This window comes from Narcine bancroftii, chromosome 3, assembly GCF_036971445.1.
Source record: "Narcine bancroftii isolate sNarBan1 chromosome 3, sNarBan1.hap1, whole genome shotgun sequence".
NCBI lineage: Eukaryota > Metazoa > Chordata > Chondrichthyes > Torpediniformes > Narcinidae > Narcine > Narcine bancroftii.
In genome coordinates, this window is record NC_091471.1 from 221,029,962 (window position 1) to 221,053,213 (window position 23,252).

Below are 23,252 nucleotides of genomic sequence, written 5' to 3' on the forward strand. Positions count from 1 at the left end.
ATTATATTCATCTTGGTCAACTTTGAAGCATTTCCACCAAAAGTTCTATAGCCAATACAAAAAGAGATGGAGATAATGGACATCCTTGTCTGCTAGATCTGGAGAGTGGGAACGGTGAAGATACTTAGCTATTCGTCACAACTCTGGCCTTAGGTTCATTATACAGAGCTCGAATCCAGTTTATAACATTTTGACCTAATCCAAATTTGTCCAGTATTTTAAATTTAAAAATCCCACTCCAGTCTATCAAAAGCCTTTCCACATCCAAGGCAACTGCCACACTTAAATCACCTCTTTATAAACTCACTAAATAACCTTTTTACATTCCACTTGGTAGTGCACTGAAGTGAAACCCTTTTGGGAAAATTTAAGAATTTTATCAGATCAAATTATTGGAAAATAATTACCACAAAGTCCAGAATTGTTTCTCCTACGAAATACTGTGGACATAAAATCCAAAATGAAACTGTCCGAGTGTCAATTAGAATTTCTTAAAATTGCACTGGCAATGGCCAGGAAATGTATTGCAGTTACTTGGAGGTCTGATTCCCCTCTGGATATAGCCCAATGGAATGCAGAAATGCATAGTGGTGTTCCCCTGAAGAAAATTACTTACAATTTAAGGAAAAACTACAATATGTTTTTGCAGTCATATTTGCAGAATGCAGGGTTGAATATTTCGGGGCACTTATTCGGTTCTTGAGCTCTATGTCCTGTTTGTTTCCCCTATTAGAGATCTAGCTAAGAAAAGGAATCAGATCCAATGAACTAGATTCCAGATCCCGACAGTTCCTTCTCTTCATTTTTCCTTGCTTTTCTGTTCTCTTTTTCTTATTTATCTTCTCTTTCAATTTTTTTCTTTACTTCGGGCTTTGTTGGGGGAGGGGGATGGGTTTGAAGTTATGGGCAACTTGTACCATTGATTTTTAAAAATTTCAATGAATACATTTAAGTAAAGGTTATTTTTTGATGCATGTTGTCCACAATATTAAAAAAGTAGTTAACATATGCCCACCAATGAGCTCTCTTTAGTTAAATAGTAAATATAAATATTAAGTGACATTTTATTATTTTCTGCTAATTCACATGGCATGTGGTACACATCAATATAAATGAAGACAGCAGATCCTACATCCAAGTCCCAGCTAAACTTAGGAACTAAGTTTTTCCTGGATTCTGTTACTAGTCTCAGACTGGGAAGCCTGTTTGCCGAGGACTTGCAGGATAAATTCAGTTCAAACACACCAGTTTCATTGAAACATTGAAAATATCAACTACAAGGAGAAAAGCAAGTATAGCTTTCCCTTAAAATATTGAAAATTGTTTTTTGATATGTGAATGAGTTTTTGTGTTAAACATTTTTTTTCTCATTTGGTTTTTGAAAATAGGTTCCCAGTATTAATGGCCACTATTTCAAAGACAGCTATGATAGCTGGTGAGTTATAGTGTCTGCCTTCACTGAGACAAGCGTCAGGGTTGCACTTAAAGAGCCAAGTGCCAGGTTCATATTGGAGTAAACAGCACGGATTGATTTTTGGTACAACAGGAGATCTGCCTCAACACCAATGAAGTTTACAGCAGGAACTTTATTACTCACCGTTTCAAAAAATATTTCCATCATACGACTTCGTTTCTCTTCAAAGCTTAATCCCCTCTTTTTAGACTTAAATTTAGAGGAAACAATAAAAAAAGCATTACAATATGTAAACATATAGAAGATAAAGCAAACATTATAGAGAAACAAAAACAAAGTTTACTTCTCTATCCTGGAATTATTTGTAATAATATTGGTCAATAAGAATTTTTTTTACATCAATTCATGACTCTGTTGAGATCATTTTAATCCGGAGCAGAAAAAAAAATTACAAGACGACTGAAGGCTGGGAAAAATTTTAGCAGGAACATTTAATCACAAATCCCTTTAGTAATCTAGTGTGAAATTTTGCCTCTGTAATGCACAAAACTGCTGCCGCAAAACAACAAATTTTGTGACTCATATTCATGACAATAAGGGGGGATTATGATTCTGAAGATTATACAATCAAGAAGTAAAACATGAAAGTCTCCAGACACCATAGTTGAAGTAAAAACACAATGTTGCAAGTCATTTTATATTGCAAAAATAAAGGTATGAAAAAATGTGGGCAGGCATCCAAACAAAATGGTGGGGGGAGTGGCAGGGGAGGAGCACAATCCCAAAGGCAGAAGGTAATAGATGGATAAGGGATGGAAGGCACACCAGCAAGAAGGGGGAGGGGGAGGGGATGACTCTGTGAATGGAGAGGGAAGGGGGCGGTCTAAAGGAAAGAAGTCAAAAGGAGAGGGAAGGGAGAGTAGGCTTGAAGAAACTGGAGAAGTCGATGTTAATGCCATCCGGTTGGAGAGTGCCCAGACAGAAAATGAAGTGTTGTTCCTCCAATTTACAAGTGGTCTTGGTGGGATAGTACGAAGCCATGGACAGACATGAGAGCATGGGAATGTGGCTCAGAATTGAAAGGGATGGCCACTGATACGGACAGGGCGAAGGTGCTCAGCAAACTGATCTCCCAATCTGTGCCCAGAATCTCCAATGTAGAGAAGGGCACAAAGGGGGTGCCAAATGCAGTAGATAACTCCCACAGATACACAAGTGAATGGCTGCTTCACTTGAAAGGATGTTTGGAGCCCCAAATGGTGGTGGGGGAGGAAGTATGGATGTGTGTGGCATCTGTTGCGGCCACAAGCGAAGGTGGCAAGGGGTTGATTGGTGGGGAGGAATCAGCAGTCCCTACAGAAGTCTGAGAGGGGAAGATGCGCCTAGTAGTGGGATCATATTGTATTAGGTGAAAATTATGGAGAATAATGTATTGGATGCGAAGGCTAGTGGGATGGCAGGTAAGGACAAGGGAAAATTCTGTGTTTGTTACATCTGGTGGCAGAGGGGGCCAGGAGTGATGAGATGAAAATGGAGGGTAAAGGCTGAGTTGATGGTAGTGGAATGGAAGCTACGTTTGTGAAAGGCGGCAAACATTTCAGATGATCTGGACTGGAAGATCTCATATGGCGGAGACTGAGAAATTGCGAGAAATGGATAGAATCTTTGCAGGGGACTGGGTGTGAGGAAGTTGTGGGAGTTTGTGGGTTTGTAAAATTTGTCTATGGAAAGCATGTATCCTGAGATGAGATATAGAGATCAAGAACGGGGAGTGTGATGCCGGAGATGGACCAGGTGAATTTGAAATCAGGGTGGAAGTTGGTAGCAAAGTGAATGAAGTTAACAAGCTCATCATAGGTTCATGAAGCAGCCCCAGTGTAGTCATCAATATAGCGTAGGAAGAGTTGAGGGGTCTTGTCCCTATTGGCTTGCAGCATAGATTGCTCCATAAAGCCCACAAACAGGCCAGCATACTGGGACCACAGCTGTATATTATCAAAACAAGCTGAGAGATGGCATGGAGTAGGAAAAACAATAAATAATCATTTCATTCATGTATTAAAAAACAAGAGGTCATAGAGGTGTGAGGGATAACTGAGGGTGAGTTTTCACAAAGAGGTAGAGTGAAAACCATTACAATGTTTTTTTTTTTTTTTTTTTTTTTTTTTTTTTTTTTTTTTTTTTTTTTTAAATTTTTTATTTTTCACACCATAAATCACAATAGCCATGATATACACTTTTTCTTTTCCACACATTTACAGTGACTTTTTCTCCCTCCCCCCTCCCTCCTCCCAAGCCACCCCCCCATCCCTCCCCCCTCTCATCCATTTTAGTTATACAATCTAGGTTGCATTAATTCAGTTAGACAATGTTGTCATTCAACAAAAATACACCAGAAATTCTACTGAGTCCATTTTTTTCTTCTCTTCTCCTTCCATCAACTTAGGTAATGTTTGTTCCCGGTAGGTTTTCGCTATTGTATTTAATGTAAGGCTCCCATACTTGTTCGAATATTTCAATATTATTTCTTAAACTATATGTTATTTTTTCTAATGGAATACATTTATTCATTTCTATATACCATTGTTGTATTTTCAAATTATCTTCCAATTTCCAGGTTGACATAATACATTTTTTTGCTACAGCTAGGGCTATCTTAACAAATCTTTTTTGTGCATCCTCCAAGTCAATTCCAAATTCTTTATTTTTTATGTTACTTAGGAGAAAGATCTCTGGATTCTTTGGTATATTGTTTTCTGTTATTTTATTTAATATCTGATTGAGATCATCCCAAAATTTTTCTACTCTCTCACATGTCCAGATTGCATGAATTGTTGTTCCCCTTTCTTTTTTACATCGAAAACATCTATCAGATACTGTTGGGTCCCATTTATTTAACTTTTGCGGTGTAATGTATAGTCTGTGTAACCAATTATATTGTATCATACGCAGCCTCGTATTTATTGTATTTCTCATCGTTCCAGAGCATAACTTCTCCCATGTTTCCTTTTTTATCTTTATATTTAAATCTTGTTCCCATTTTTGTTTAGTTTTACCATTTGTTTCCTCATTTTCCTTTTCTTGCAGTTTAATATACATATTTTTTATAAATCTTTTGATTAACATTGTATCTGTAATCACATATTCAAGGTTACTTCCCTCTGGTAAACTCAAGTTGCTTCCTAATTTATCTTTCAAGTAGGATCTCAGTTGGTAATATGCCAGCGCTGTATCTCCCGTTATATTGTACTTATCTCTCATTTGTTCAAAGGATAAGAATCTACTTCCTGAAAAACAATTTTCTATTCTTTTAATCCCTTTTTTTTCCCATTTTCTAAAGGCAAGGTTGTCTATTGTAAAAGGGAGTAGCTTATTTTGCGTCAATATTAGTTTTGGTATTTGGTAATTTATTTTATTTCTTTCTACATGTATCTTCTTCCATATATTGAGGAGATGGTGTAATACTGGAGAAGTTCTATGTTGTACCAATTTTTTGTCCCATTTATATAATATGTGTTCAGGTATCTTTTCCCCTATTTTATCTAATTCTAGTCTCGTCCAGTCTGGTTTTTCCCTTGTTTGATAAAAATCTGATAGGTACCTTAATTGTGCGGCTCTATAATAATTTTTGAAGTTTGGCAATTGTAAGCCTCCTTGTTTATACCATTCTGTTAATTTGTCTAGTGCTATCCTCGGTTTCCCCCCTCTCCATAAAAATCTCCTTATTATTTTCTTTAACTCTTTGAAGAATTTTTCTGTCAGTTGTATTGGCAATGCCTGAAATAAGTATAGTATCCTTGGAAAAATGTTCATTTTAATACAGTTTATCCTTCCTATCAGTGTTAGTGGTAGCTCTTTCCAATGCTCTAAATCGTCCTGTAGTTTTTTCATTAGTGGATTGTAATTGAGTTTATATAATTGGCCTAGATTTTTGTTTATTTGCACACCTAGGTATCTTATTGCCTGCGTTTGCCATCTGAATGGGGATTCCTCCTTAAATTTTGAGAAATCCGCGTTATTCATAGGCATTGCTTCACTTTTATTTACGTTTATCTTGTATCCCGACACTTCTCCATATTCCTTCAATTTCTTATATAGTTCTTTTATTGATAGTTCTGGTTCTGTTAAGTACACTATCACATCATCCGCAAACAGACTGATTTTATATTCCCTGTCTTTTATTTTTATTCCTTTTATATTATTATCTCTTCTTATCGATTCTGCTAGTGGTTCTATAGCTAGCGCAAACAATAATGGTGATAGTGGGCATCCCTGCCGCGTTGACCTGCTTAAGTTAAATTGCTTTGATACATGTCCATTTACTGTCACTTTCGCTAACGGTCCCTTATATAATGCTTTAATCCAATTAATATACTTCTCCGGTAAACTGAATTTTTGCAATACTTTGAACAAGTAATTCCATTCTACTCTGTCGAAGGCCTTCTCTGCGTCTAAAGCAACTGCTACTGCCGGTGCTTTATTTCCTTCTACTGCATGAATTAAGTTAATAAATTTACAAATATTGTCTGTTGTGCGTCTTTTTTTGATAAATCCAGTTTGGTCTAAATTTACCATTTTCGGTACCTGTTCTGCTAATCTGTTCGCTAATAGTTTAGCTATTATCTTATAATCTGTGTTTAGCAAAGATATTGGTCTATATGACGCTGGTGAGAGTGGATCTTTCCCTTGTTTTAGTATCACTGTAATTATTGCTGTTTTACATGAATCTGGTAAGTTTTGTGTCTCATCAATCTGGTTGATTACATCCAGGAGGGGCGGTATTATTAGGTCTTTAAATGTTTTGTAGAATTCTATTGGGAGTCCATCCTCTCCTGGTGTCTTATTATTTGGTAAATTTTTTATTATCTCTTGTATTTCTACTGTTCCAAATGGTTCTGTTAATTTATTTTGTTCCTCTATTTGTAGTTTTGGTAGTTCAATTTTAGTCAAAAATTCATCTATTTTCCCTTCTTTCCCTTCGTTTTCGGTTCGGTATAATTGTTCATAGAATTCTCTGAAGTTTTCCTTAATTTCTTTTGGATTATATGTAATTTGTTTGTCTTTTTTCCTTGTTGCCAATACCGTTTTCTTAGTTTGCTCTGTCTTAAGCTGCCATGCTAGGATTTTGTGTGTTTTTTCCCCTAGTTCATAATATTTCTGTTTTGTCTTCATTATATTCTTCTCCACCTTATATGTTTGTAATGTTTCATATTTTATTTTTTTATCCGCCAATTCTCTTCTTTTGGTTGTATCTTCCTTTATTGCTAATTTTTTTTCTATGTTTATTATTTCCCTTTCCAACTGCTCTGTTTCCTGATTATAGTCCTTCTTCATCTTGGTTGCATAACTTATTATTTGCCCTCTAATGAATGCTTTCATTGCGTCCCATAGTATAAACTTATCTTCCACTGATTCCGTATTTACTTCAAAGTACATTTTTAATTGTTTTTCAATAAATTCTCTAAAATCCTGTCTTTTAAGTAGCATGGGGTTTAATCTCCATCTATACATTCTTGGAGGGATGTCTTCTAGCTCTATTGCCAGTAACAGGGGTGAGTGGTCCGATAATAGTCTAGCTTTATATTCCGTTTTCCTAACTCTCCCTTGTATGTGGGCTGATAACAGGAATAGGTCTATCCTTGAGTATGTTTTATGTCTAGTCGAGTAGTATGAGTATTCCTTTTCTTTTGGGTTTTGTTTCCTCCATATGTCCACAAGTTTCATTTCTTGCATTGATTTAATTATAAATTTGGTTACTTTGTTCTTCCTGTTAATTTTTTTCCCCGTTTTATCCATATTTGGATCCAAATTCAGATTGAAATCCCCTCCTATTAGTATGTTCCCTTGCGTATTAGCTACCTTCAAAAAGATATCTTGCATAAACTTTTGATCTTCTTCGTTAGGTGAATATATATTAAGTAGATTCCAAAGCTCTGAATATATCTGACATTTTATCATAACATATCTCCCTGCTGGATCTATTATTTCCTCTTCTATTTTAAATGGCACATTTTTGCTAATTAATATAGCCACTCCTCTTGCTTTTGAATTATACGATGCTGCTGTTACATGTCCTACCCAATCTCTCTTTAATTTCTTGTGCTCCAATTCAGTTAAATGTGTTTCTTGGACAAATGCTATATCTATTTTTTCCTTTTTCAGTAAATTTAGTAGTTTCTTCCTTTTAATTTGGTTATGTATTCCATTAATATTTAGAGTCATATAGTTCAGCGTAGCCATTTTATATTTTGTTTATCTTCTCTTTCCGTTTTTCCATCATTACCTTTCCTCCTTTTCCATTTCTGTTTTCTTATTTTCAACTCTTTACCAGACAACATTCCTACAACATCCAACATTTTCCTTATTCTCCTATTTCTATCTTCTTTATCCCCAATCTCCCCTTCCCCTCCTGAGTTGCCCTTTATCCCTTGTCGGACAACCACATCTCCCCTCTCCATTTGGATTTGCGAATCCACTCGCAAGCGTCAACTGATTTTGCAGTGACCGCTCTTTTCCCCCCACCCAGCCCCCCCCAGAAAAGATTTCGTTTTTTATATGTCACAAAGGTCACTCTTTTAGTTCCCTCCTTATTCTCTCTATTCCATTACCTTCCCTTATTAATTCTTGTCTATACTTTCTATGTTTTCCTCTAATTACAGATACTTTCACATATGCCCGTTGTCTCTATTCACTCTTATACCTCTTTACCCGCATACATATCAATCGTGGTCATTTTTACCCTCCTTACCCGTCTTCATCCCTCAGTCTATTTTTGTCTTTACCCACATACATATCAATCGTGATAATTTTTGCTCTCATTACCCGTCTTCATCCCTCAGTCTATTTTTGTAATTGTTCTAAAACCATTACAATGTTTGAAAGACATTTGGTCAGGTACTTGGATAGGAAAGGTTGGCGCTTTAGTCAACATAGGCAAATTAAGGGGAGTCACGTGATGGAGTAGTGGCCGGTTGGGTTGAACCAGTTTGGAAAAGACAGAGCTCAACAAATATAAAACTCAAGAAATAGAAGATAAAGTTTCAGAGAAGAACCAGGAGATGGCACCCAAAAAAGAGAAAGTAAGAACAATGGAAAAAAAGAAGGAAAATCACCGGAGAAGAAAGAAGAAGGCCTTATCTGCACGCAGTAGCAGGGGGCTACGGTGGTGAAGAGCAGCCAATCTCAGAGGTTGGTGAGTGCCCGGTGAAGCCACAACCTCTTGACCGGTGGACTCCAAAAATGGCTCTCGGAAACAAACAAAAGTGCGCAGTGCGCAATCACAGGATAAAGTCAACACCAGTGGGTCTCAGCCGAGGAGCGGGCAGCTACAACGAGACCAACTGAGGGACGCCTGGCATCGGGGTGCTCAGCTGGAGGAACAGAATAACGGCGAGGAAAGGATCGAGGAGCCGGAAGAGGGAGAATGGCAGCAGGATGATAGACAACAAGATGATCAACAGCAGCAGGACCAACAGACAGACGGACTGTGACTGGAGGTCCAACAGCAAGAGGAGGCCCGACGTAGACATAGAAGTAATTCATCAGAAAAAGTAGAAGAGACACAGACACAAAGAAGACATAAACACGGGTACAGATATAGAAGAAGAGGAAGAAGGCGGCCAACACAGGGAAAAAGAAGGTAAAACAGATGGACAAAATATAGATAAAGCCTTTTTTGAAGAACAAATAAGATGATTAAAAGAAAGGTTATCATTAGATTTTAGTGCAGTTAAAAGAAAAATGAAAAGAGCAGAAGATAAAATGCAAAGTTTAGAACTGGTCATGACAGAAATAGGGAAAAGAGTAGAAAATATGGAGGAACGGGAAACTGCTGTAGAATTGGAAGTAAATGATTTAAGAGAAAAATTGGAAGAAAGTGACAAAAAAGTTAAAGAGACACAAGAGTTGTTAGATATCTCAGAAAATTGATATGTTGCAAAACTATAGTAGGCAAAACAACATAAAAATAATGGGCCTGAAGGAGGATGAAGAAGGCTCAGACATGAAGGAATTTATAAAAGGTTGGATCCAAAGGTTTTGGGAATGACAGAATTGCATGAAGAAATAGAAATAGAAAGGGCTCACAGAGCATTAGCTCCAAAACCACAGTCACATCAAAAACCAAGATCCATCTTAGTAACATTTTTAAGATATACGACAAGAGAAAATATACTGGAGTTGGCAAGGAATAAAGTTTGAGAATAAAAAAGCCATTGGAATATAAGGGACAAAGAATATTTTTTTACCCGGACACAAGATTTGAACTCTTAAAGAAGAGGAAGGAATTTAATACGGCGAAAACAATTTTATGGAAAATAGGTTATAAATTCATGTTAAGACATCCAGCCGTACTTTAAGTATTTATACCTAGGGAACAAAACAGGCTGTTCTCGGATCCGGTAAAGGCACAAGAATTCGCAGAGCGTTTGAAGGATAGAAGAAGAGATGAAGAGATGTAACAAGAAAGAAGACCGGCAATAAAGTATATATAAAGATGTAATAATATAAAGTAAAAATAACATATATGTAAAGAACTAAAGATGAAAAAGAGAAGAGAAAGGAAGGAAGAAAGAAGGGGGTAAAAAAGAGAGCTTTGTTATATGTATAAAAATAAAGTGTTTTTGGGGGGGTCTGGGCGGGAGAGAATAGCTGCCACTGCGAAATCAGTTGACACTTGCGAGCAAGATCACAAGCCAAATGGAAAGGGGAGTTGTGGTTGCCCGGCAAGGGATAAGGGGCAATTCAGAGAGGGGGAGGGTTCATATGGGGATAAGGTGTTATTGGGTGTGGGGATTGTCAGAGTATATCCTGTTTTAAATGTGTTGTTATACATTGAGATTAAAAAGAGGTGTACCCAACGATGAGGATCAAAGGTTTATGCAAGATATTTTTTTGAAGATTACAGACACACAAGGAAATATATTGCTCGGAGGGGATTTTAACCTTAATTTGGATCCAATGTTGGATAAAACTGGACAAAAGACAAGCAAAAAGAATAAAGTAGCAAAATTTATGGTTAAATCAATGCAGGAAATGAAACTTATCGATATATGGAGGAGACAGCACCCAAAAGAGAAGGAATATTCATAATACTCAAGTAGGAATAAAACATACTCAAGGACTGATATGTTTTTCTTGTCGGCTCATATTCAAGGGAGAGTCAGGAAAACTGAGTATAAAGCTAGACTACTTTCAGATCATTCACCCCTGCTATTAGCGATAGAACTGGAGGACATCCCACCAAGAACATATAGATGGAGGTTAAACTCCATGCTACTTAAAAGGCAGGAATTTATAGAGTTTATTGAATGCCAAATTAAAACATATTTTGAAATAAACACAGAATCGGTTAAAGATAAATTTATACTATGGGATGCAATGAAACCTTCCATTAGAGGACGGATAATAAGTTATGTAACTAAGATGAAAAAGCAACACAATCAGGAAATAGAGCAGCTGGAAAGGGAGATAGCAAGTACAGAAAAGGAACTAGTGGACGATATAAAGAAAAAGAGAGAATTGGCAGACAAAAAATAAAATAGAAACATTACAAAAATGCAAATTTAAGAAGAACATAATGAAAACAAAGTAAAAGTATTACGAATTGGGAGAAAATACACATAAAATATTGGCCTGACAACTTAAAACAGAACAATCTAAAAGCACTGTATTGGCATCAAGGAAAATAGACAAACAAATCACATATAACCCAACAGGGATTAATGAAAACTTTAAGGAATTTTATGAACAATTATATCAAATTGAGAATGAGGGGAAAGATGATAAAATAGAAGAGTTTTTAGCTAAAATTGAACTGCCGAAATTACAAGAAGTGGAGCAAAACAAACTGATAAAACCATTTGAAACTGAGGAAGTACAGGATATATTAAAAAAGCTGCCAAACAATAAAGCACCAGGATAGGATGGATTTCCAATAGAATTTTATAAAATATTTAAAGAGTTATAAATTCCTCCTCTCCTGGAAGTAATGAATCAGGTAGAAGAAACACAAAACTTGCCAGACTCATGTAAGACAGTAATAATTACAGTAATACCAAAGACGGGGAAGGATCCATTAACACCATCATATAGACCAATATCCCTACTTAACTCAGTCTATAAGATAATAGCGAAATTATTAGCAAACAGATTGGCCGACTGTGTACCAAAGTTAGTAAAACAAGATCAAACTGGATTTGTCAAGAAAAGACAATGTCTGTAAACTTATTAATTTAATTCATGCAACTTAAGGAAGTAAAAAACCAATGGTAGCAGTTGCCTTAGACGCAGAAAAAGCTTTTGAATAAGTGGAACTACTTATTCAAAGTATTACAGAAGCTCAATTTGCCAGAAAAATATATTAACAGGATTAAAGAGTTATATTATGGACCGTTGGCAAACATAGTAGTAAATGAATATTTATCGAACCAATTCAAATTAAGTAGATCAACTAGGCAGGGATGTCCATTATCCCCCTCATTGTTCGCCTTAGCAATAGAACCATTGGCAGAGCTGTTAAGAAAACAAAAGGGATAAAAATAAAGAAGGAGTATAAAATCAGTTTATTTGCAGATCATAGTATACCTAACAGAACCAGAGATATCAATAAAAGAACTACATAAGAAATTGAAGGAATATGGAGAAATATCGGGGTACAAGGTCAACACAAATAAAAGAGAAGTGATGCCAATGAGTAATGTGAATTATACAGAACTTTAAAAAGAATCACCATTTAAATGGCAAACACAAGCAATCCGATACCTAGATATCAGGTTAGACAATAACTTAAGCCACTTGTACAAACTAAATTATCAGCCATTAATAAAGAAATTACAGAAAGACTTAGAGCATTGGAAAGAATTACCACTAATGTTGATAGGGAGGGTGAAGTGCATTAAAATGAATGTGTTCTCAAAGATACAATACTTATTTCAAACGTTACCAATTCCCTTAACAGAAAAATTCTTTGTTGAACTAAAGAGAATAATAAGGAAATTCTTGTGGAAAGGGGGGAAACTGCTGATCTTTGGCTTGGCTTCGCAGACAAAGATTTTTGGAGGGGTATGTCCACGTCTGCTGCAGGCTCGTTGGTGACTGACAAGTCCAATGTGGGACAGGCAGGCACAGTTGCAGCGGTTCCAAGGGAAAATTGGTGGGTTGGGGTTGGGTGTTGGGTTTTTCCTCCTTTGTCTTTTGTCAGTGAGGTGGGCTCTGCGGTCTTCTTCAAAGGAGGTTGCTGCCCGCCGAACTGTGAGGCGCCAAGATGCACGGTTTGAGGCGAGATCAGCCCACTGGCGGTGGTCAATGTGGCAGGCACCAAGAGATTTCTTTAAGCAGTCCTTGTACCTCTTCTTTGGTGCACCTCTGTCTCGGTGGCCAGTGAAGAGCTCGCCATAGAACATGATCTTGGGAAGGCGATGGTCCTCCATTCTGGAGACGTGACCCACCCAGTGCAGTTGGGTCTTCAGCAGCATGGATTCGATGCTTGCGGACTCTGCCAGCTCAAGTACTTCGATGTTGGTGATGAAGTCATTCCAATGAATGTTGAGAATGGAGCGGAGACAGCGCTGATGGAAGCGTTCTAGGAGCCATAGGTGATGCCGGTAGAGGACCCATAATTTAGAGCAGAACATGAGCGTGGGTATGACAACGGCTCTGTACACGCTGATCTTTGTGTGTTTCTTCAGGTGGCTGTTTTTCCAGACTCTTTTGTGTAGTCTTCCAAAGGCGATATTTGCCTTGGCGAGTCTGTTGTCTATCTCTTTGTCAATCCTTGCATCAGATGAAATGATGCAGCCGTGGTAGGTAAACTGGTTGACCGTTTTGAGTTTTGTGTGCCCGATGGAGATGTAGGGGGGCTGGTGGTCATGGTGGGGAGCTGGCTGATGGAGGACCTCAGTTTTCTTCAGGCTGACTTCCAGGCTAAACATTTTGGCAGTTTCTGCAAAACAGGACATCATGCGCTGGAGAGCTGGATCTGAATGGGTAACTAAAGTGGCATCGTCTGCAAAGAGTAGTTCACGGACAAGTTGCTCTTGTGTCTTGGTGTGAGCTTGCAGGCGCCTCAGATTGAAGAGACTGCCATCCATGCGGTACCGGATGTAAACAGCGACTTCATTGTTGAGGTCTTTCATGGCTTGTTTCAGCATCATGCTGAAGAAGATAGTAAAGAGGGTTGGTGCGAGGACGCAGCCTTGCTTCACGCCATTGTCAATGGAGAAGGGTTCGGAGAGCTCATTGCTGTATCTGACCCGACCTTGTTGGTTTTCGTGCAGTTGGATAACCATGTTGAGGAACTTGGGGGGGACATCCAAGGCGCTCTAGTATTTGCCAAAGCCCTTTCCTGCTCATGGTGTCAAAGGCTTTGGTGAGGTCAACAAAGGTGATGTAGGGTCCTTTGTTTTGTTCTCAGCACTTTTCTTGGAGCTGTCTGAGGGCAAAGACCATGTCAGTAGTTCCTCTGTTTGCGCGAAAGCCACACTGTGATTCTGGGAGGACATTTTCGGCGACACTAGGTATTAGTCTATTAAGGAGAATCCTAGCAAAGATTTTGCCTGCAATGGAGGGCAGCGTGATTCCCCTGTAGTTTGAGCAGTCAGATTTCTCGCTTTTGTTTTTGTACAGGGTGATGATGATGGCATCACGAAGGTCCTGAGGCAGTGTTCCTTGGTCCCAACAGAGCATGAAAAACTCATGCAGTTTGGTATGCAGAGCTTTGCCACCAGCCTTCCAGACCTGTGGGGTGGGGGGGGGGATTCCATCCATACCTTCTGCTTTGCCACTTTTCAGTTGTTCAATTGCCTTATATGTCTCTTCCCGGGTAAGGACCTCATCTAGCTCTAGACTCAAGGGTTGTTGAGGGAGCTGGATCAGGGTGGATTTTTGGACTGAGCGGTTGGCACTGAAAAGGGATTGGAAGTGTTCTGACCATCGATTGAGGATGGAGATCTTGCCGCTGAGGAGGAGAACTGCTGATAGCGCTAGATAAATTAACAGAGAGGTATAATCTAGGTGGTTTGCAGTTACCAAAATTCAGAAATTATTAGCGATCTGCACAATTAAGATTTTTACCAGACGAGAGAAAAACCAGACTGGACTAAGATAGAACTAGATAAAATAGTAGTGAAGGTACCGGAACATAAACTTTGTAAGTGGGATGAAAAGCTGGTGCAATATAACAGTTCACCAGTATTGCATCATTTACTTAATATATGGAAGAAGATTCACGTAGAAAGGAAAAAAATGAATTACCAAATACCAAAAATATTATTGATGCAAAATCCACTAATCCCTTTTACAATAGATAACCTTTCCTTTAGAGAATGGGAGAGAACAGGAATCAAGAGAATAGAAAATTGTTTTTTGGAAAATAATTTATTAACATTTGAACAGTTGAAGGACAAATATGGAATAACTCACAGTACAATGTTTGCATACCATCAACTGAAAGCTTATTTAAAGGATAAATTGGGAAACAGATTGAGATTACTAGAAGGAAGCAGCTTTATATGTGATTACAGATACAATGATAATTAAAAGATTTATAACAAATATGTACATTAAGCTGCAAGGTAAGGAAAATGATGAAATAAGCTATAAACCCAAACAAAAGTGGGAAAAGATAAAGAATGAAACATGGGAAAAGTTATGTTCTGGAACTATGAAGAATACAATAAACACAAGGTTACACATGATACAGTATAATTGGTTACACAGGTTATATAATCACTCCTCAAAAATTAAAAGAATGGGATCCAACAATATCAGATGGGTGTTTTTGCTGTAAAAATGAAATGGGAACAACAATACATGAAATTGGGGCATGTACAAAAGTGAATACGTTTTGGGAAGATCTAAATCAGATATTAAATAAAATCACAAAAAACAACATACTAAAAACTCCAGAGATTTTTCTTTTAAATAGCATAAGAAGTAAAGAATTAGGCCTCAAAATGGATAAAGCACAAAAAAGATTCATTATGATAGCCTTAGCAGTAGCAAAAAAAATGTATAATGTCAATTTGGAAAATGGAAGGGAGCCTGACAATACAGCAATGATACATGGAAATGAATAAATGTATTCCATTGGAAAAAATAACATATAATTAAAAAAATAAAGTTACATTGTTTGAACAAATTTGGGAACCATACATGGAACATAACAGAGATAGCTTGCCTTGAATCTCCATTCCCTAAAATAGATGACACATTTTTCTTGTTTGTTTTTCCCTTGTGTGAAGACATTGTTTTATTGTATATGTTGAATATTTATTGGTTTTGTAGGGGGTGGAAGGGGAGAGGGAGGGAAGGGGGGGAAAATGTCACTGTGTATATTTAATGAGAAACATTTGTACATATTTTGGTTGGTATGGTTCACAGTGTGAGAAATAATTAAAAAAAAACATGGGCAAATTAGCTGGATGGGCCTGTTTCCTTGGTGCACTATGACTCCATATGGATTTATTGCAGGGCATCTTTCATCTTCTATCTTCGTATCATGGCTGAAGAATAACTTGATTTCCATCAATTCTGTCATAGCTAATGGGATTTCTCTGATATTGCAGTTTGCTGCAGGTGGTCAAGAGGTGAAAAGTTAAAGTCTGCGATTTTTTTTCCACAGGAAGGCCTAGGCCTTTTTGCTGGCAGCTATGTGGTGGGAGATTTTTGAGTCTCTTCACAATCTATCACATCCTGGTACAAGTGCATCAAACAAACTAATTACAAAACATTTTACCTGGGTTGTTGGATTATGGGTAAGGACCTGCCTGCCGTGTCAACTCTCTGAAGTCTCCAGGTGTACAAATTCCAAGCTGGGGAATTTTGTTGTTCTGGATTCATTTCCAGCATGTGCACCTTGATCTGGTAGGTCCACTTGTCATCTCGGGGATATATTTAACTACTCACGTGTGAAGATTAGACTACCAGGTGGCAGGAGGCCATTTCTATCACTGACATCTCTGTGGAAATGGTCGCTAAGGCTTTTGTGGATCGATGAATTCCTTTTTTTGGTGTTCCTGTCACTATTACAATGGAACAAAGGTCTCAGTTCGAGTTGACACTGTTCAGAGCTCTCACTGATCTTCTAGATACCACCTGTATTCGCACTACGGTTTACCATCCGCAGACCAACAACCTCATTGAGTGTTCCCATTGGAATTGAAGGCAGCATTAACAGCAGGTGATGCATCTACGTGGAGCAAATGTTTGCCCGTGGTTCTCCTTGGAGTGCGTACTGCCGTTAAGGCAGATCTTGGTCATTCAGCGGCAGAGCTAGTTTATGGCACTGCATTAACCTTGCCAGACAAGTTTGTGAATCTGAGTCCAAGTACAGCGTTCTATGATCTGACTAGTTATGTTGATCATCTTCCAGAAAACACGAGATCACTCCAACCTACTCCTACATGGCAGGCGACACCTGCAGTGTATGTGCCGAATGATTTACACATTGTACTCATGTGATCCTCCAGCACCATGCTGTTCACAAACCACTTCAGCCCATTTACGATAGTCCTTTTCAGGTCTTATAATGCTACGCGAAGACTTTTGTGATCGACAGGAATGGGAAAGCTGACATGGTTTCCATTGACAGGTTGAAGCCAGCGTGTATCGACAGTCCATGTTCTGTGTTGGAGCTAGGGTCAGAGGAGCGGTGGCACCCTTGCTATTTGGACCATGCATCACTATCCTAAGAAGTCAGGCCGAACTGTCAGACCTCTGGACCATTACATAGCAGGACAATTCCAATCAGTTACCTCCTTTCATAGGTTGGATGGTGAAGGGGGTGGGGGGGCTGTTGCTGTCGCATACTTACCTCCGTCGGAAGGAGGAGAGTGAAAGTGTCAGGATCATGTGTGGCAGTAAGTTAATGAGGTGAGAGGAGTTTAGCTGGGTGGTGTTTGGGGAGTTGAAAAATGCAATGTTGTGTCTAGTGAATTTAAAAAAAAGTCGACTTCATGGTGTGCTAAAGAAACTAATGAGTGTATTCTTTATTTGTCGATAAGCTGTGGTAAATCTGTGCCACTACGTCGGTGCCTTGGTCAACATGGATAAATTGGCATGATGGGCCTGCTTCTGTGTTGTACAACTCTATGACTCCGTATGAACTGATTGCAGGTCATCTCTCATATTCTATGGCTGTATCCCAGGAAATTTGATCTCCATCAGTTCTGTTATAGCTAATAGGATGACTGTGACACTGCAGACTTCGCTGCAGTGAACAAGAGGTGCTCATTGGGATAGGAGGTCCTAGAAGGGGGAGGCGGGGAGACAGTGCATTCCTTCTGCTATTTAAACTGAACATTGCATGTTCCTGACATAGTTATTCAGTGCCATAATTATTTTTCTTGTCAACTTTGATTAAACCCAGTCCAGAGATTTTCACAACACGGTTGAGAAATGCTGTGACTCCCCTCCCCACTCTCTCCTCATTCGCACCAGCAGCAGACATTTATAAATGCACAAGAAGTCTAATCCGGCTAAATTTTGCCCAATCAATTTACACGCAGCAAAATTATGGAAGTGCTATCAGTTGTAAATTGCTCACGAATAATAAGAACCCCTCACTGGACCAGGGATGTGACAAATGAAATTAAATTTACCAAAATGCAATATCTCACAAGTCCCCATTTGCCATTCATGCCCCATTTCTTCAGCTGATCTAGATCTTATTGCAATCTCATTATCACCTTCTTCATTTTTATATCACCAATTGTTTCTTTGGCTTGGCTTCGCGGACGAAGATTTATAGAGGGGTAATGTCCACGTCAGCTGCAGGCTTGTTTGTGGCTGACAAGTCCGATGCGGGACAGGCAGACACGGTTGCAAGGGGAAACTGGTTGGTTGGGGTTGGGTGTTTCCTTTGTCTTTTGTCAGTGAGGTGGGCTCTGCGGTCTTCTTCAAAGGAGGTTGCTGCCCGCCGAACTGTGAGGCGCCAAGATGCACGGTTTGAGGCGATATCAGCCCACTGGCGGTGGTCAATGTGGCAGGCACCAAGAGATTTCTTTAGGCAGTCCTTATACCTCTTCTTTGGTGCACCTCTGTCACGGTGGCCAGTGGAGAGCTCGCCATATAACACGATCTTGGGAAGGCGATGGTCCTCCATTCTGGAGACGTGACCCACCCAGCGCAGCTGGATCTTCAGCAGCGTGGACTCGATGCTGTCGACCTCTGCCATCTTGAGTACTTCGACGTTAGGGGTGAAAGCGCTCCAATGGATGTTGAGGATGGAGCGGAGACAACGCTGGTGGTGATGCCGGTAGAGGACCCATGATTTGGAGCCGAACATGAGTGTGGGTACGTCATTAATTTAAATAACCCCTCACTGTGTCCTTCTGTCTCCTACCATATTCTCTATGGCAGAAAATTGATGTTTCCAATGATGGGAAAATCCAGAACCCAGGGCCATGGTTTGAGGATAATAGGCAAACCATTTAGGACCGAGATGAGGAGGAATTTCTTTACCCAGAGGGTGGTGAATCTGTGGAATTCATTGCCACAGAGGGCAGTAGAGGCAGGTTCATTAAATATATTTAAGAGGGAATTAGATATATTTCTTCAGTATAAGGGTATTAAAGGTCACGGAGAGAAGGCGGAGACGGGGTACTGAACTTTAAGATCAGCCATGATCTCGTTGAATGGCGGAGCAGGCTCGAAGGGTCGAATGACCTACTCCTGCTCCTATCTTCTATAAAACTAATTCTGTATCGAACTGCCTCACTCACACTGGATCCCATGTAATCTGATCTGGACGACTGAATTCTGCTGCACTCTGAGACATCTGAACACATGTCCTCGGCCTGGGGAGGGTAGAGCAAAGGAGGGACTTAGCTGTGACTGCCAATCCAACTGACACAGTGGAATCATATCCAAATCGTATTACCCCCACAGTATTAAGTGAGAAAAATATAAAAACTGCAACATCTGTTGTTTCTATTACAAGACTTGTCCATCTTTGGGTTTAATGTTGGCCCCAGGAGCAGGTGCAGTGCAGACTGAGGAACTGAGAGAAAAGGATAAAATCCTGACTGGAGCTAATGATGGGAAAAGGTGTCGTCAAGCACCGTGGGAATCAGTGGGTTCATAGCAACATAGTTATCTATAGTCCACGCTGCTGAAGATCCAGCTGCGCTGGATGGGTCACGTCTCCAGAATGGAGGACCATCGCCTTCCCAAGATCGTGTTATATGGCGAGCTCTCCACTGGCCACCGTGACAGAGGTGCACCAAAGAAAAGGTACAAGGACTGCCTAAAGAAATCTCTTGGTGCCTGCCACATTGACCACCGCCAGTGGGCTGATAACGCCTCAAACCGTGTATCTTGGCACCTCACAGTTTGGCGGGCAGCAACCTCCTTTGATGAAGACCGCAGAGCCCACCTCACTGACAAAAGGCAAAGGAGGAAAAACCCAACACCCAACCCCAACCAACCAATTTTCCCCTGCAACCGCTGCAACCGTGTCTGCCTGTCCCGCATCGGACTTGTCAGCCACAAACGAGCCTGCAGCTGACGTGGACTTTTTACCCCCTCCATAAATCTTCGTCCGCGAAGCCAAGCCAAAGAAGAGTTATCTATATTAATAATTTGAATAGCAGTCATTAATTTGAAGGAACCTTGAACCTTGATTAGTAAATTTGCCAATAACAAAATTGGTATTGTAGAGGACAGTGAAATAATGTTTCTAAGTTTATAACGGCATTTAGATCAGTAGGGAAGGAGAGCCAAGGAGTGACAAATAGATTTCAATTCTGACAATGCACTTTGTAAGTCAAACCAGGGAAGATGGCACATTGCAGTGCCCTGGAGACCGAGGGGTAAGGTGCAAATTCTTTGTAAATGGCAAGTGGACAATGTGGTGAAGGTGGTGTTTAGCATTCTTTCCTTCACTGGACAAGGCAGTGAGTACAAAAGTTGGGACCCTGTGATTCAGCTGTACAATGCATTGCAGTACCATGTGTGTGCAGTTCGGAAGGGTTAGAGTATATTCAGCAGGGTGTTGCTGAGACCAGAGAGCTTGAGTTTATAGTGAGAAGTTGGATAGGCTGAGTCTTTAATCCCTTAACACTCGGAGGCTCAAGGTTGTTCTTACAGAGGTTTATAAAATCATTCAGGTTATGAATACAGGGAATGCTCAGTCTTTTTCCAGAGCAGATAATTCTAGAACTAGAGGCCATAGGTTTCAGGTGAGAGATTCAAGAAGACCCGAGTGGCAACATTTTCCTCTCGGAGGAAGGTGCATTTCTGGAATGAACCCCAGAGAAAACTGCAGAAATGGGCGCAATTCTGAAATTCAAAAAGATATTTGGACACAATCATGGAAAGGGAGGGATTAGAAGGATATGGACTAAGTTCATGCAAATACGACCTAGGCAAACAGTACATTTACCATCGAAGACAAGAGACACATGCATACAAATGCAGTGCCATTTGAATGTTCTCCTCTATAATCACACCATGCCTATTTTGAAATAATATTGCTGGATTTATGCTCTGAACCTTGAAAGTGGCAAAACCGGTAGATTGGGTGGTCAAAAAGGCTTTCAGCACATCACCTTTCATAAGAATACCAAGAAAAGAAATTGGGAGTGAAACACGAAAGTCTTCAGACACTGATCGGAGTAAAAACCCACAGAAATGCTGGAGGAACTCCAGCCAGTCGAGACCAACAAAAGCTCCTAATTGGATAAGGAGGCAAGAATTGATTTTGGCTCTGTGAAAGGAGAGAAAAGGAAAGAGACAGACAGATCTGGGGAAAAGGCAGAAGGGGGTGCTTTTTCTGAAAGGTGTCCCGGTCGCCTTTCCGCCACCTGTTTCCGACCCTCTCTTCTCTTTTCCGTTTATTTTCACAGAGCCAAAAAATCAATTCTCACCTCTCCTCTTATCATATCCAATTAACAACTTTTGTTGGTCTGGACTTCTCTCCCTGCAAGTCTTCAGCCTTTATTCCGTAACCTTCCTGTTCTTTGCTTATTCCTTGATAAAGGGCTCAGGCCCAAAACGTCGGTAATATCTTTACCTCACATGGATGATGTGAAACCAGCCGGGTTTCTTCAATTTTTAAAAAAAAAATAGAAGTAGGGAAGGTCATGTTGTAGCTGTATAAGATGCTGGTGATGCCCCATTTAAAGCATGATGTTCAGTTTTGATCACTATGCTATTGAAAAGGTGTTGTCAAGCAGGAGAGAGTGCAGAGATTTACAAGGCTGTTACTAGGATTTGTGGGATTTGTTTGAGCAGGCTAGGGCATTATTCCTTGGAGCTCAGGAGGATGAACGGTGTTCTTAGAGGTGTACAAAATCATAAGTGGAATAGATTGCATGAACAGTCATTTGTTCAGTGGTGAGGTTGCGGGTGGAGGCAAGTCACAGGAGAAGAGATGTACAGTAATAGGAATTTAAGGGGAAACTTTTTTTTTAATACAGAGCAGGGTTTCCCCCAACTTTTTTTTCCCACTCATATCCCACCTTCAGTATGCCATTTGTCCTCTGTGATTAGTAAGGGATTACTGAAGGTATGAGTGGATAGAAAAAGTTTGAAAACCACTGTTTTAAATCCCTAATTGACTCATGATGTGCAGTTTCAGAACTCCAAATAACCATATAACCATTTACAGCGCGGAAACAGGCCATCTTGGCCCTTCGAGTACGCACCGGTTCACTGTAACAACTCCACTAGCTCCCACCTCATAACCCTCCAACCCCCTCACATCCATGTACACATCCAACCTTCTCTTAAACGACAGAAGGGACCCTGCCACAACTATCTCCTCTGGAAGATCATTCCATTCTGCCACCACTCTCTGAGTGAAGAAGCATCCTCTAACATTTCTCCTAAAGTTTTGCCCCCTTAACTTTAACTTATCCCCTCTTGTTCCAACCTCCCTGCCCTCAGGGGAGTCTATTTACATCTAGTCTATCTATTCCCCTCATAATTTTAAATACCTCTATCAAATCCCCTCTCAAACCATGTACATTCCAGTGAATAAAGTCCCAGTCTCCTTAATCTCTCCCTGTAATCCAGGCAACTTCCTTGTAAATCTTCTCTGTACCATCAACACCTTATCTACATCCTTTCTATAATTTGGCGACCAGAACTGAAGACAATACTCCAAACCTGGCCTCACCAATGCATTAAACAGCCGCAGTATCACTTCCCAGCTCCTATACTCCATACCACACATGTCAAACTCTGGCCCGCGGGCCAAATTTGGCCCGCGATATAATTATATTTGGCCCGCAAGATCATTTCAAAAATATATTAGAGGTGGCCCACTGGCCACCGCGCCAGTATAGCGCATGCACAGTAATACAACAAATCCCAGAATGCATTGGTGTCACCCGCTAATCGCCCCCACCTCCTCTGTTTACGTTGCAGGGTCTCACCGTGGACTCTGGTTTTGGGGCCTGGCCAGTGTCAGGGGGAGCCAAGGCCGCTTCCCAGCGCCCGGAACCGGAGGCCTCGGGCCTGACCTCGCCAGGACCGTTGCCCACTCCCCCTCCCTGCCGCAGGCCGACCCGCGGCTCACGGTGACGGGGCCGCTGATCCGCCGAGATGCCGTCCTGCAGCGAGAGCCGATGCCCCCGCACTGTCGTTGTCCAACCCGATCGCCCGCAAACCCCGCCCTCCCGCACACAGGCCTTAGTAAGTATTATGAACTTTAATCTCAGGATAAAACGATCTTCCAATAGTTTCATGTCACAGTGATAAATATATTCCTGGTTAAAAATGGTCCTGCACCTGGATACAAGCTCATTAGGCATAAAACTTGAAAAGTGTGTAAACCAAAGGATATCTGTACCAATGGAAAAAGGGCATGGCAAATAACCCTGCTAGAGTTCATGCA

General features: G+C 40.1%; 1 protein-coding gene across 1 annotated transcript in view; it reads right to left on the reverse strand.

The window, feature by feature from the left end:
• The window catches only part of mnd1 (meiotic nuclear divisions 1 homolog (S. cerevisiae)), a 75,232-nt gene that overhangs the window by 41,588 nt on the left and 10,392 nt on the right, over window positions 1-23,252 (reverse strand). The window contains exon 2 of the mRNA XM_069922887.1: window positions 1,598-1,663. Within this exon, the coding sequence (XP_069778988.1) occupies window positions 1,598-1,663 (66 nt within the window). The remainder of the gene's footprint in view (window positions 1-1,597; window positions 1,664-23,252) is intronic.